At 39.3% G+C, this 15,561-nt stretch overlaps 2 protein-coding genes across 2 annotated transcripts; both read left to right on the plus strand.

Moving 5' to 3' along the window:
* Positions 1 to 603: 603 nt before the first annotated feature.
* B0H65DRAFT_432666 (uncharacterized protein) lies at positions 604 to 3,099 on the plus strand (the record flags this gene model as incomplete). Its single annotated transcript, XM_062825020.1, has 2 exons — positions 604 to 2,747; positions 2,820 to 3,099. The coding sequence occupies 2 exons, from the start codon at positions 604 to 606 to the stop codon at positions 3,097 to 3,099; spliced, it is 2,424 nt and encodes an 807-aa protein (XP_062678407.1).
* Positions 3,100 to 4,187: 1,088 nt separating this feature from the next.
* On the plus strand, positions 4,188 to 5,897 carry B0H65DRAFT_288711 (uncharacterized protein). The gene has a single exon (XM_062822978.1). The coding sequence runs from the start codon at positions 4,392 to 4,394 to the stop codon at positions 5,748 to 5,750; it is 1,359 nt and encodes a 452-aa protein (XP_062678408.1). The 5' UTR covers positions 4,188 to 4,391; the 3' UTR covers positions 5,751 to 5,897.
* The last annotated feature ends 9,664 nt before the right edge of the window (positions 5,898 to 15,561 follow it).

Here is a 15,561-nt window from a genome sequence, read left to right on the forward strand (position 1 = left end):
CCCACCTAGTTCTCTCGCGTCTGCACGCTCACAGTCCCGGCCGGCGCTGAATGCCTGGACAAGCTGGATCGCGCTGAAAGGATATCCAACATCTCCACCACAACCGCCCGGGCACCAGTCCGCCCACTCGGCTTGGGCCGCAGCGCCGCTCCCAGTCAGCGCCAAACAAGCGCAACGCCCAGAACCCCAGGTTTCCTTGTTGGCAGTTTTTGCCAGGTCTGCAGCACCGTCTTAGATCCGGTTTCACCGACCGGGCTTACCGGCACCCCTGTATATATATCGGTCTTGCCTCCGGTCTCTATTTTTTTCGAGTTCTGTCAGAGCGGGGTCTGGATTTCGCTGTTTTTACCCTTTCCCTCGGCCTGTGAAAAAGTAGGTTTTGTCGCTATTTTCAACACCAAAAAGTCTTGACGCCGGCGGCACCATACAAGTGATCCCGGACCTCCGGTCTTTGCTTGGCGACCCGGGCATCCGGTGCCCATCCCCCGCTTCCCGTCCTCGGCGACGTGCAACACCAATTCAACGGCTACCGTTACAGTACACGACCCGACCGCACACACCACACAAAACGCAGGGTCACACAACCACCCGAAACTTGCCAAAATGTCTGCATTGCGCTCTTGGTTCCGCGGATCGTCCGCACCCTCAAAACAATCGCCAAGTGCTGCGCCGAGCCCGGCCGCCAGTTCTACTTCCTTGCGCGACCACTTACACAACCATGGGCGTCCCAGAACCGCCTCAGTTAGCGCTGCCCAGCAGGAGGCGAACAACATTGAAGATGCCATGGCAGCAGTAGCATTGATTATGAACGACGATATCGACGGAGCCGAAGCAATGCTGCGATTGCGCGAAGATGCCTCGACATTCCACCAGCTTGGTCTGGGCGTGTCGACATTCTTGAGGAGTATCTTGGGTTTCGAAAAGGAGATCATGAATGAGACGACAACCAGATTGGGGGAGACGGAAACACGGGCATGGAACGATATGAAGAAGGCCCAGAAAGAGGCGGAAAAGCATGGGGTGTACGCTGGTTCGGTATACCCCCAGGGTCATGCATCAGGAGGAAGCCACATCTACCCTCCGGGTTCTGAATTTGCGCTCGTGAACGCAGAGGCGCAACTCATGGGCGCCGTGGTGGCTGTGATGCACGAAAGTCTGACGGAGGCAATCAAGGGATTCTACAAACTGAGAAAGGCGTACGCGACCTTGGACGGTATCATGACCTCGGAGTTGCTGTATCTGCAAACATTGGAGAAGAAGGGTATCACCACGAGCGCAAGGTCAACCAAGACGAGTGTCGACGAGATGCCTGGTGCATTCAGCGACTCGGAATTTGCCAGCCTCGAAAACTCGAAAGGCGCAAACACTCCCTCGCAAAACGGTGCCGTGGCAGATTCTGCCAGCGCCGCCAAAGAGCCTTCCGGTCCTCAGACACCAGCGTCCGCATCGGCTTCTAATGTAGCGAAGACGGCCGCAGATGCGGAGATACTCGACGAGAAATTGGGTCATCTCCAACTCGACACGGATGCGGCAAGCGTGCAGAGCGTGCCTCAGAATGCTTCCCCGGAAGTTACGACACCATCGACACCCCAATTCTCTCACCTAGACCAGCTGAACAAGTTCGGCGCCGATAGGTCAATCTTCAAATCACCCGTTGACATCTTCGTCCACAGCGGCGCAAGCATGTGCTTCGGTATTCTCCTGCTCATCATCTCCATGGTTCCCCCAGCCTTCTCCCGCCTTCTCTCCGTCATCGGTTTCAAGGGTGATCGCGACAGGGGAGTCCAGATGCTCTGGCAATCAACCAAGTACAACAACATCAACGGCGCCATGGCCGGTCTCGTCCTCCTCCAGTACTACAACCTCTTCTCCGCGTTCGCCGACATCCTCCCCAGCGAGCTCGACATCCAGCAATACTCCAAGTTCGCCAACGGGGGCGCCGAATTCGAAGCCGTCGGCTACCCCCGCGACGAGTGCACCGCCCTGCTCGCCGAGATGCGCCAGCGCTACCCGGACTCGCGCCTCTGGCGGCTCGAAGAGGCCCGCGTCATGGCCAACGCCCGTCGCATCGAGGAGGCCCTGGCCATGCTGGCCGCCAACAGCGACAGCAAGATGCGCCAGATTGCCGCGCTCAACAATTTCGAGCTGAGCATGAACTCCATTTACGCTTTGGAATTCCAGTCCGCGCCCGCCCACTTTTTGCGCTGCGTCGAGCTCAACAGCTGGAGTCACGCGCTGTACTACTACCTCGCCGGTTGTGCCGAGCTGGAGCAGTACCGCGATCTGTTCCACAGTGGCGAAGCTAGCAGCTCCGCTGCCCTCAAACACAAGAAGCTGGCCGAGGAGTACTTCCGCAAAGCCCCCACCGTCGCTGGCAAGAAGCGGTTCATGGCCAAGCAGATGCCCTTCGAGGTGTTTGTGCTGCGCAAGCTGCAGAAGTGGGAGGAGCGCGTCAAGGCGTACGGGCTGGATCTCGCGGACGTGATCTGCGTCAGTCCGGCGCTCGAGATGATTTACTTGTGGAACGGCAGCAAGCGGATGCCGCCTCACTTGCTGGAGAAGGCGCGGACGTACCTGGCTTGGGAGCGGTGCACGGCGCCGGCGGACAAGGGGGTTGTCGCGAATGTCAAGAGCCTGGAGCAGGATGAGGTAGCTATTGGACTGCTGGCCGAGTCGGCGCTGTTGAGACAGCTGGGTAAGGGCGCGGAGGCGAGGAAGTTGGTGGAGCCTCTGTTGGGGGTTGATAGGTATGTTTGTCTCTTTTTGTTCTCTCACCTGATTTGATACCGAATATTTTGCTAACTGATATGCTTTTTCAGATCCGTCTTCAAGGGCCCTACAAGAGACGATTACTGCGGCGCCGCAGCCCATTACGAAGTCGCGGCCGTTGCCTGGATGGAAGTCTGCAACCCCGAGGCCTGGCCATCAGCCCCCGAAGAGGTCGAAGCCTTCCGCAAGCAAAAGACAGATGAGTGCCAGCTGTATCTGGACAAGGTGTCCAAGTGGGATGGCTTCGTTCTGGATGCCCGGTTTGGCATGAGAGTCCAGGCGGGTATCGACAGCGTGAGGTGGCTGAAGGGCAAGAAGGGCTGGATGTGATGGAGTAGTACCTAAGGTACCTACCTTCATCTAGAAGGATGTGTGAACCTTGTTGCAAGCCATGTTATGATCCTAGGTGTTTACGGGTTGGCATAGAAAGGGCGGCGTGTAAAGGGGTTAAGCGGGCCGGGCGGTTATTGTGTTTTCTTCAGTTTCTATCAGTTTTACGGGTAACTTGGCTTCTTGGATGCTAGACCGCGATGTGCATTGCACAGCGAGTTTTGGTGTTTTGTGTGTGTGTACACATATTTTTATTGGTTCATGTCTTTTTTTGGTCATTGGTGTTTTGGGTACGGTTTATACATATATTATATGCATATAAGGAAACAACATATGGAGGAGAGGGTCAACAGAGCTTTTTATGATCTACGGCGATCTGAGGACCTTGAATGTCGGGACCGACGTGCACCCTGCGGTGTGTGCCTGCTGGGATGGCCAACCCAACCTGTACACATGCCCCGCAATGAAGGAATGGAAGTAGCCATCGATATAAGCAAGGTGTACCCCATTGTGAGGAGGCTGTCAATAGGGGCGGAAGGAAGCCATCACGAAGGGGAAGGAACCCTGGGCATTCAAGGAAGGAAGCAGTTCAGAAGGATAAGCCAGACGGCTGATTCAAAGTCTGGTTGGCGCCAAGAATCGTCTCTGATGCCGGGCTCCCCAGCTCTTTTGGCTGTCTTCTCTTCATCATCTATTCAAGCACAAGGCCTCATCTCCTCTGGGACTTCGAGACACTTCGTTCGCATCATGCGAATCGCATCACCGGCAGGCAAGATGATTCTGCCAAAATTGACCGCCATCTTGACCCAATATCTGTTGCCGGCCGGCAGCGGGACGGGGCGGCTAGGACGGCAACAACCCCGGCTCGACGTCATAGGCTGTGATAATTCAGCGATGGAATGAGAGCTGTCAAGGTTGGTTCATTTGTGTAACACAGGCAACCAACTAACAAACTCGTCGTATACACAGATCTCAGAGTGAAAAAAGCTTCAAGTTCGGAGGGCGAATCCCTTCATATGTTCAGCTCACAATATCTTCATAACAGTGAGCTCAAATCTGACTTGTAACATGGGCGGCTCCAGTCTCCACGCGACACGTTGAATGGTCAGTTACAGCGCATACTCACATTTTGACCCAAAGCTGTCAACAACCCCTCTTTCTCAGCCCACATTTTGGACCCTTTCGAATTGGAAAAGTTCGTACCTCTTTGGGTTTAAAACCAAAACACGACCGGATGTAAACAAACCTCATTCTGGTATCACAAGCTCCAGGCCCTGGACACCATTGTCAATATGGCCTCCCTTCTAAACCTCCCCTTCGTCTCCTACTTCCTCCCGTCCTCCATGACGGCCTGGTCCACCTCGCTCAACCTTTTGTTTTTCTACATGACCTGGACAACCTTGGTCCTCAGCCAATCGACCTTCAAGCTCGAGATCCTCGGCACGCTCGCCATCCGCCTCATCTTCTGGCTTTTGCCTTCTCTGGTGTTTCTCCTCTTCGACACGCTCTGCCCCGGGATATCCGTCTCGCTCAAGTACAAGGGCGCCGTCGATTTGCAAGATCGCCATGTCCGCACCCACGCCCGCCTCATAGGTCTGGGGGTGTTCAACCTCTTGACCTCCACCGCCGTTCAGGCTCTTATTTCGTTTGGGGTCAGCACACTGATTAAGGCTCCCGTGTACCGGACGACCACCACGCTGCCGTTGCCGTGGCAAATGGCGAAGCATATCGCCATTTTGTTTTTGCTGAGGGAGGTTTTGACTTATTATATCCACCGCTTCGTTTTGCACGCCCACGCCCAAGACTCGAAGCGCGGCTCCTCCCTCAGCAACCGTTTAACCGACTTGCACATCCGTTACGCCCACGCCAATAACCCACCCGCTTCGTCCTCCACCACTACCTCTTCCTGGCGCAAACCTTCTTCGTTGTCCCTTCAACCAACTCAACCAACCCCCCTCACCCTCTTCGCCGACCACCCCGCTCCCTCCCTCCTCCACCGCTTCCTCCCTCTCTACCTCCCTCCCCTCCTTTTATCTCTCTCCTTCCACTTATCTCCCTTGCTAGTCCCCTATATCCCCATCTCCGCCATTCCGAGCTCTACTCACCACTTACATCTGTTGACAATGCATTTGTTTACTGGTTTGGTTACGCTGGAGGAGACCTTGTCTCTGGCGGGGTACACGACGCTTTTGACTCTGGTGCCTATCCCGGGAGTGCTGGTGGGTGGAATAGCGAAGAGGCAGGGGAGGCATTTTGGGACAGTGGAAGGGCTGAAGGGGAGGAGTGGGAATTTTGGGGCTTGGGGGGTGGTGGATTGGGTTTTGGGCACGAGACTGCTGAAGGATGAGAGTGGGGAGGGGGTTGTTGTCGAGGGTGAGAAGGGGAGTGGTAGGAGGAGCAAAGCTTCGGCGAAGACGGCGGCTGGTGAGAGTGGAAGTGGAAGTGGGAGAAAGACTAGGACGAGCACGCGGAGACAGAGGGAGGACATGAGCAAGTCGTTGGAGGATGAGATTAAGCAAGTGGCTGAGGGACTGAGGGATGTCGGAGAGGGGATTGTGGATGGGATTAAGGAGTTTGGGGAGGGGATGGGGGTGAGGAGGAGTGGAAGGATTAGGGAGAGGAGCAGTAGGGCGGGGTCGGTGATGAGGTGAGGTGATGGGTTTGGATGAAAAGGTGGATGGGTGGATGATGATATGATTTTGTATGATGGATCATGGATGATTTTTTTACGACTGGGGGGGTTATCGTTTTGGAAAAGTTGGTATTTCATTGAGTGTTTGGATATCTGGTGGCTGGCATACGTTTGTTTTCTTGGGCTTTCGTTCTTTCTTTGCACTCCTCCCCAAAACTTCAACCAGATAGTAGACGACTTCTTAACGTAGATATCACGATGATATCAGCGACCAAGATGGCCCAAGCAGTCAGAAAGCACATCACAATAGCTTCTACATGACCCATGCTCCCTCTCGTCTCAATCCCGTAAAACCCCCCACCAACCGAAACGACCACAAGAGTTCAATCTCGGGTAGCCTTCCCGACCCATTATTCGTCTCGTCTTGTTCTCGTTCCTGGATCCCGGTCCCGCGGCCGTTGGAGCACAGGCCGGTTATAATGGACGGAAGCGGGAATGATCTGGGTTGATCTATGGGGTGGTGAGCAGGGGGTTTCCTGGTTGGGGACCGTGGTTCGGTCGAAATCCATGGACAAATAGACCCATTTCCGTGCGCACATAGTCCCCCCCATATTTATCGCTGAGTCAGCCGCCTAGCCGCGCTAGTATACCGTACTGTGCACATTGCTGCCCAACCGCCGTACCGCCGTCGCGCTATGTATTAGCGATAATTAGTATTATACAATTAAATAAAGCTATCATGAAACTTTACTTTAGTATTGAGTAACCGTTTATAGCGATCATTTGTCGTCTTTATTATTATTTTGTTGAATATCCTCGACCTTGTAGTATTCGCGTTTATTAATATACTTCGTCCGCCCGCCTGCCTACCGTACGTTGCATATTCGCCTAAGTAAATTAGACCCCTAATCTAATCGATTAAAATAATTAGCATTAACAGGATTTAACTAGAATCCCTAGCTAAAATACCTTTAAGTTCGAGAAGTTTGTCTCGAATAATTACTCCTAATAGGAATACGACTCCTCTTATTGAATTTTAATCGCTATTAATCCGCCGCCTCCGCGAACGACGAATAAAAATACGGTTACCGTAGCCCCTTAGCAAACGCGTTATTAAATAGCGGTCTCTAATATTAACAAGGTTTTTAGTACTAGCGAGGTGTTAGGCTCCAAAAGGGCTAACACCGTACTGGCAGGCATTTGAACCGAAGGACTCCGACGAGCCCTAGTAGGAACGCTAGGTATTGACGTCGTGTAGCGTTGGAACGGCTCGGAGATCTTGCGGGCTGTGCTACTATAAAATGGGTTTTAATATATAAATAAATAATTATCAGAGCTTCTTCCTTTGGGAGAACGGTTTAAATATTAAAATACTCTTTATTATACCCCTAATTCGTAATAGCTCTTTGCGTAAATGCTCCGTCCATAGGCACTTCAATTTACCTTCTTCTACTAGTCCTAATATATTAATATTTCTACCTTTTAAGAATTAAGCCGTTATTAATAGGATATAAATACGTAGCGGACGTTCCGTTTTTCGGGTTGTCAATAATATTCCTTTAGGATAATTTCTATAAGAAGAATTTCCTTCCGATTTGTTTACTATTCCTATAATTATAAAATCCGACGTTATTTATTTACTTCCTCCTTCGTTTTAGTATTGCTAGCCGTTTATTAAAGAAGTAGACGACGACGGCTTTAACGATAATTAATATTCTTATTCTTTTTATACGTATTATAACCTTCTTTTCGAAGATTGTAAAATAGAATTTAAGTAGGCCCGTTACGAATTTCGTATCAAGGCTATTAAATCCCTTATATTTATTTTCCCTTTGCGCTTTTCTCTTTAGGAATAAAATAGTTTCGTAGAATTTTCTACTTGCGATTAATTTAGTAATCATTCTCTTATTCCTTACGGTTTCCTTTATTAAAATTACGTTTTTTATAATTAACTTTATATTAATATCATTCTTGTTACCCCCTAAATTATATAGTTATTCTCTCTTATTTTTATTTAATTGGCGCCTTTTGATAAATCTTTATTCTCCTTATTTAATCGCCTTAAAATCAACGCCCGTTCTTATAAAAGTAAAAATTTGGTTCGTTTAAAGGAATTTTTCTATAATATAGAGAATATTTTCTTCCAATCGGGTTTGGACGTTAACGAATAATTGTACGTTTACTTCGCCGAATTCTACTTCGAGGGAAACGCTAAAAATTCCTAAATTAATTATTGTTAATATATTATATAGTAATTTAATTATAATTATATTCGTAATACCCCTATTTAGAAGAAATTTCGTTCGTTCTTTAAATGGGAATATAGTAGCGATATTTAAATTAACGAATATATTATTTTATTCAATTTCGAAAATATATAATAAGGCCCGACCGAAATTATATACGAATTTTATTAATAATTCCGTACCGAAGAATTTAATTTATTATATACTTAGTTAGAGTTTTTATATATTTTATAATGAATAAATTAGTTGTAGCCTTACTTTAATTAAGGAATTTTATTAATGTATAGTATTAATATATTATAAGAAATTATAATGTATATAGAGAGAATTTAGGAATTTGAAAATTAGTTTTTAATATAGTAATAATAATAGTTCCGTTATCCTTAAATATTTCGCTTCTAATTATTGTCCCCTAATCCCATTTTTACCTCTAATCTTATTTCTTTTAGCGTTCCGCTTATTTCCAATTTTATATTGGCGTAATCGACTACTATTTATAATAATTGCTGTCGGAGCGGTTATATTTATAATTAGTATTAAAAGGAGAAGTTGAAGGGTATTTATTTCGAATATAATTAAATTAGATATTTAGTATTTATTTACTTTAATAGATTTTATTATAAGTATAACGGTAAAGGATATAAAGTATATTAGTATATTTCCCCAGGAATTAGCTTTAGTTAAAGAGCGAACGCTGAATTGATTGTATCAATAAGAATGGTTACTACGCTAATTTAAAAAGGCGTGGGTAAATTGAAATTGTATTTGAATACGAAGTTAAAAGTAAGGAAGCCTTAAAGTTAGTGGGCGGTTTATAAATTAATAAATTCTGAGTTAAAGTTGAATTTTATCTGTTGGTATCTATTCCTCGAAGGTATTTAAATTAATTTTATAAATTACTTTTTTTTTATTTCTTTTTTAAATCCGTTCTTATATATAATTTGATTATTTTTTTTTAAATTACGTAATTCCTTTAATATTAAACGGTAATAGCGGATAACGTTTACGGTTATTAATTCTCTTAGCGTTAATATTATTTTCAATTATTTATAGTTATATAATTTCAATTCCGAAATCGATTAGCAGCGAAGGAAATTCCGTTTTTGTATTGAAGTAAGTGATTTTATTAAAAATAAAAAATTTACGAAGGATATTTATTACGCCGCCGCTATTTTAATAGGTTTATCTTAGAATTCGATTTTAATAATAGTTATAAAAGATACGAAGAATTAGGTCTTTAATAGTTTTTCTCTACCCTGGTATTTATTGACTTTATTTAAAATTCTACCTTTCTTTCGTATAGAATTTTTAATTCTATTAGAATCCCCGAATTCCCCCGATAATTCCCTATTTCTAACGGAGGAATCCTTCGGAAATTCTTTCTATATTTTTAAAATTATATTAGATAGAGTCTACTCTCCGTTAAAATTTTTATTAGAATTAGTATTATAGAAGACGTTTATCCCGGAGTTATTAATAGCCGAACGAAGTAAATTAATAATTCCCTTTAAATACGAAGAATTTAAATAGGTTTTCGAAATATTATCCGTACCCTTCCCTTAATATAACCGGTTAGAATATTGAATCGATTTTGAAGAAGGAGAGGCGCTTTTATTTAGACCGATTTATACTTTAAATATTAAAAAATTAGAAGTCTTCTGAGAATAAATTATAGAAGCGTTATTTAAGGGTTGGATCCGGCTGTCTAATAATGTAATAAGGGCCCTTATTATTTTTGTACTAAAGAAGCGAAGTAAATTAAAGTTGTATATTAATTATTATACGTTTAATAGAATTATAAAGAAGAATTGTAGCATCTTGCCGCTTATTTAAGAGATTTTGGATTAGTTATCGTTAGTGAAAACTTTTATTAAATTAGATTTGAAAAACGTATATTATTATATTCGGATTAAAGAGGAAGACGAACATAAAACGGCGTTTCGGACGTATTATAGGCACTATAAATTTTTAATTATCCTTATAGGGTTAGCGAATACTCTAGCTATTTTTTAAGCGTATATTAATAATACTTTTATAGAATTAATTAACATTATTTATATTATTTATTTTAATAATATTATAATTTATAGTAAAAATAAAAAGAATTATTATAAGTATATTAAGGAAGTCCTTCGGCGTTTATAGGATTGTAACCTAAATATTAATTTAAGGAAGTATAAATTCTATATAATTGCAATTTCATTCCTAAATTATATTGTCTTTCTAAAAAGTATTTTTATAAATTTTAAACAAATGGTAATAATTATTAATTAGGAAACCCTAATAAATATTTACAATATTTAGGTCTTCTGAAGGTTTATAAGGTTTTACCGACGGTTTATAACTATGTATTTTAAAATTACGGCGCTATTAATAAAGTTATTAAAGGGAAATAAAAGGACGGTATTCGAATTAATAGAATTAGCGCTATAAGCGTTTGAAGAATTGAAGCGGAAATTCTAAGAGGTTCTAATATTCTACTATTTCGACCCGATATTACTAATTTAAATAGAAATAGATACGTCCAACTTCGTGGTAAGCGTTGTATTAATATAATTATTTAATATATAATAGTACCCAATTATATTTTTCTTTCCGAAGAAATCCTTCGAAAAGACGCGTTATAACGTAAGCGACGGCAAATTATTAATTTTAATTCAAAATACTACGAAAGTAAAGGTTAAATAAGAATTTCGGATAATTAATATAAGATTTATAATAAATCTCTTATAGTCCGACAATAATAATTATAATAACTTTTTTATAATTAATAATATCTGTAAGAGCCTAATCATTAAAATTAGTAAACGCTTAAAAAATAAAGCGAGCCTATAACCGTACTTTAAAGAGCGTTATAATAATAAGTAAATTATAAGTACAGGAATAGCGAATACGTTCGTAAATAATAATCGAATGTAAAGCGGCGCTTAGGAAAGAATATTAATAAAAATAAGAAATCGAAGTAAAATATACTTACACTTTACGAAATAAATAAATTCGCTAATAAATTCGAAAAGGAAATTATTGTTAAATTCTTTGGTACTCCCTACGTTAATAATAACCTTAATAAAATTAAACGTATAAATTATGTAAGGAAAGAGGCGCGTAGTATTATAAAAAAAATTAATAAAGCAGGGTAATAAAAGATAATTATAGGGATATTTATAATTAATTGCTATTCGAAGGGACGTTTATAATATAATAGCGCGCAAAAGTAAAGCGTTCGTTATTAAAGAGGTAGAGGGTTATAATATAAAAATTAATAAAATAAATAGTAGTAGCAATAAAAAGAAGAAAAAAGAGAAAAGGGAGAAGAAGGGAAAAAGAAGGGTTTTTATACCTAACGCAGAAAGTTATCCGTAAATTCTAAAATATAAATTCGTATAAGCCCCACGTTATTATAACTGCTAAATAACTGAAACAAATATTATATAATTGTAATTAATTTATTTAGAAGGTTTAAAACAGTCAGATAGAGCGTAATAATAAACGAATATTAAATAATTAAAATTTCAAAGGTAGCAGAATATATTCTAACCAATTACACCGCTAAATGAGGATAAAGGAAGAGAAGATAACCCTAAGGTAAATAACGGAATATAATAGTATTAATATATAAAATAACAACTATTTTAAAGGTAGTAAAACAAAATTTAATAAATTATACTGCTAAAGAAAGATTAACGAAATATTAAACAATTACCGGCTGAATAGGAAGCCGAAGCTGCCGTACTAACGAGCTGAAATAGAAAAGGAAGAACGTCGATGTAATAACGGACCTGGACAAAATTAAGGGAACGTAAATATTCGGGATAGAAACCGGACCAAAAAAGGTTTTTAAAATAAAAATCTATAAGGGAGGGGTTTATATTAAGTTTTAAAAGGGCTAATACCGCACTGGTAGGCATTTAAATCGAAGGATTCCGATGAACCCTAGTAAGAATACTAAGTATTAGCGTTGTATAGCGTCGGAACGGTTCGGAAATCTTGCGGGCTACGCTACTATAAAACGGGTCTTAATATATAAATAAATAACTATTGGAGCTTCTTCCCTTGGGAGAACGGTTCAAATATTAAAATACCCTTTATTATACCCCTAACTCGCAATCGCTCCTTACGTAAATACTCCGTCCGTAGGCACCTCAACCTACCTTCCTCCACCAGTCCTAACACGAGGTCTCTAATACTAGCCCGGCCTTTATTTACTTCCTTTAATTACAATAATAAAATTACTACTTTCAATTCCCTATAAGACTACGCTGTATAATAGGGATTTATCATTGTATCGACGGGCAATATAAAGAATAAGAAGAGAAGGGAGGAAGGAGTTATTATATAAGTCGATTATTATTGTATATACGGCGGTATTTATAGGGCTTTTAGAAAGGGAATTCGAAATATATCTTCGAAGTACTTTGATTGCCTATATTAAATGAAAATTGTATTGAGAAAAAGGTAGGGTAATTAGTAATTCGTTAAGGAGATTAATAATATTTATAATTACGAATTAAATATTATTAATTTCGTTGGTAATATTATTTATCGGTAATAGATCCGATATAATTATAAGGAAGTTATTAATATAGTTGTTGAAAGGTTGTTTGGTATTATTAGAATGAGCGCCCGTTAGATTATTCATTATTTGAGTAGTACCTTCGAGGATAAAAATATTGCCCCTCTTCTTAATATCGTTAAAAATTAATTAGTTATAAAATTACGTAGTCTTTAAATCCTTATTATAATTTAGAAAGTTTAGAATATTCAATAGGGTATTCAATATGTAAAGTATAGTTTTTATTTTTCGATAAAGATATTTATCGATTCATTAGAGTAGTATAAGGCTATATACGGTATTGAATATTATATATATTGGGATTTAATTGTTTTAAATTAGTAAAGGGTAGCGCGAACTTTTTAGACTTTCGAATAATATATTGAAATATAGAAAAAGAACCCGTATATATTGTTCATAAATAATATATATAAAATATTATTACCTTTATTAATTATTTATGGTTTTTAATTGACCTCTTTTTTTTCTTTATAAATTAACCATTTTAATTTTCCCTTGTTTAACGTTACGAGTATTAATACCCTAAGCTATAATTTTAATATCGTTTTTAGCTTCGCTAACAATAAAGGAGAGGATAATTTTATTTAGTAATTCATTTATTTAAAAAAGATTTAAACTAACTATAAAATCTTAAACCCCGCCGTCTTTATTAGCGGTTTTAATAGAGGGTTTAAAGAGGCTGCTATTATTATTTATTTAGATATATTATATTAATTGTATATATAGTACGTTATAAAAAATATAAATTATTATATTAAGAAGAAGTGGGTTTAGTTAGGGGGTATTCAATTAATTTCCAATATTGATTTATTAAATTCCTTATTAATTATTTAGGATTTAGATAGTAACGGCTTTAATCCGCTATTATATAGAGGCTTTATAGCCGTACCCGAGGACGAAGTTATTACGGACGAGTATATCGACGATAATTTAGAGGAGGAGGACCCGGATAAAGTTAAAAACGACGCTACTATTAACCGTCTTATTTAATAAAACGAGGGTCGAAATAATAAATAGAGAGTTTATAGCGTAATTAATTAGCCGGACCGCGGTATACTTATTTTTAATCCTAGCTGTCGATTTTATTTTAATTTATATAAGGGGTTTTAAATTATTTAGAAGAAAGTAGTATATGTTAACAATGAGGGTTATTTTAAAAGGGTATAGTAATTATTAATCTATAAATTTAAACGCTAGATTCGTACGTATTCGATATTCCTCTTCCTCGTATTCGATATACCCCTTTCTGTTTATAATAAATTATATATTTTTTTCGATCCCTCTTTTTTTCTTATTACTATTAATTTATTATTATAGTATTGTTTATTTACTTTTATAAATATTATTTCCTATAAATTAATGAGTTTGGAAATTACGCCGTTTTAAATTTTAAGAATTATAGTATTAAGATAATTAGTCGAGTAGAATTAGCGTATAGGGTAGTTAAGCGCTTCTTTAAGACCCGTTTTTGCTCGTTAGATTAATTCTATAAATATATACGGTTTATTTACTAATTATAGAAGGATTGCTTTTATACTTAGTTAGTAGAGGTATGGTAGTCCTTTTTATATAAATATAAAAGGGTAGGGATATTTAATAGATTAGTATTTAAAGTCGCCCCCTATTCTCTTAAATTAATATAACATTAATATTATTATATTTATAATAATTAGCCTAAGGATTCGGGTTAAATTCTATATATTAAATATAAGAAGGTATTTACAGCTTAGTATAGCCTTCCTTATAAGTACGTTATTTTAGAACTATTGTAAAGGAATCCCCTAGAGGCTTTCATTATCGAGGATATAGATAATTATTAGTAGTTGATATTAAATAGGAGCGATAGGTTAAATAAAGTTCAATAACATAATTTTGGTTAGTTTTTATTTTACCCCTTCCTTTTTTTATATATATTAATTAACTTTTTATATTAATAAGTATTTAAAATTTAGTTATTTTATTTAATTGCCAAAGGAAGACGGCTTTTCCCGACTTTAATATAGAGGATTATATACGTAGTATATTAGCGCGTAAAATTATAAACCCGGAATTTAATAAACCGTTTAATATTGAGGGTCTTTTTATTATTTAACTTATTGCGCCCATCGACCGCAATTAATATAATAATGCCCGTATACTATTATACAATGAAGAGCCCCGCTGGCTAATATAATAAAATATTTAGAGAGGAGGGAGGAGAGGAGGTATATAGAGAAGGGGTATATAGAAGGCGTTTTATACCTATAATAATATTACTTAAGCGGATTTATAACGAGCCGTTATAGAGGTAATTAATAATACGGTTAATAATACGGTTAAAATTATTATAATACAGTTAATTCTAGTTCTAGCTCCTTCTTTAGTACCCCCGCCTTCGCTTTTTTACCCTCTAATTCCTTTATAGAGAGTTTTAGCGCCCTCCCTATCTCCGTATCCTTAAGTTTAATAATAGTTATTATGTAATTAATTTTAATACTTGCTAGTATAACGGGTCTGTAAGAGTAAGGCACAGCGAGCAGTCGTGTAAGGTTGAAATACTATATTTAACAAAGAGAAAAAGGAAGGACTATACTAGAAGGGTATAATTAAGAGAAGGTTTTATATAGGTTGCTTAGAGCGCACGGGCTAGGCAGTCATACGGGTCTGGCCAACCAAAAGGCTTGCATCCCTATTAATAAGGTAGGCTCCCTATCAATAATATAAGATACGGCTTAGCATCAGCCAAACTTAACCCCTAAGCTCTAGCCCTATAACATTACCCCCCTACTTCCCCTTAAAAAAGGCAATCTACTATATAAAGTATTAAATATAATCAATTATATAAAATTAACAAAATTTATCAATAACCGCTTCCAACCAAATACTTATTTAAACGAGGAAGAAATTAATAATATTAAGACAAATATCTCTATTTAAACCCCCAAACAAACACTACACAACTACCTAATCACTACTCGAATCAGCGGTACCCTACCAAATACCTACCCTTACAGAACTATTCCTAATATACA

Source organism: Neurospora tetraspora (assembly GCF_033439725.1).
Source record: "Neurospora tetraspora strain CBS 560.94 chromosome Unknown B0H65scaffold_7, whole genome shotgun sequence".
Taxonomy (NCBI): Eukaryota; Fungi; Ascomycota; class Sordariomycetes; order Sordariales; family Sordariaceae; genus Neurospora; species Neurospora tetraspora.

Excerpts from the sequence above, each read along its gene's own strand:
- B0H65DRAFT_288711 (XM_062822978.1), top strand. The coding sequence starts at position 4,392 with ATGGCCTCCCTTCTAAACCTCCCCTTCGTCTCCTACTTCCTCCCGTCC.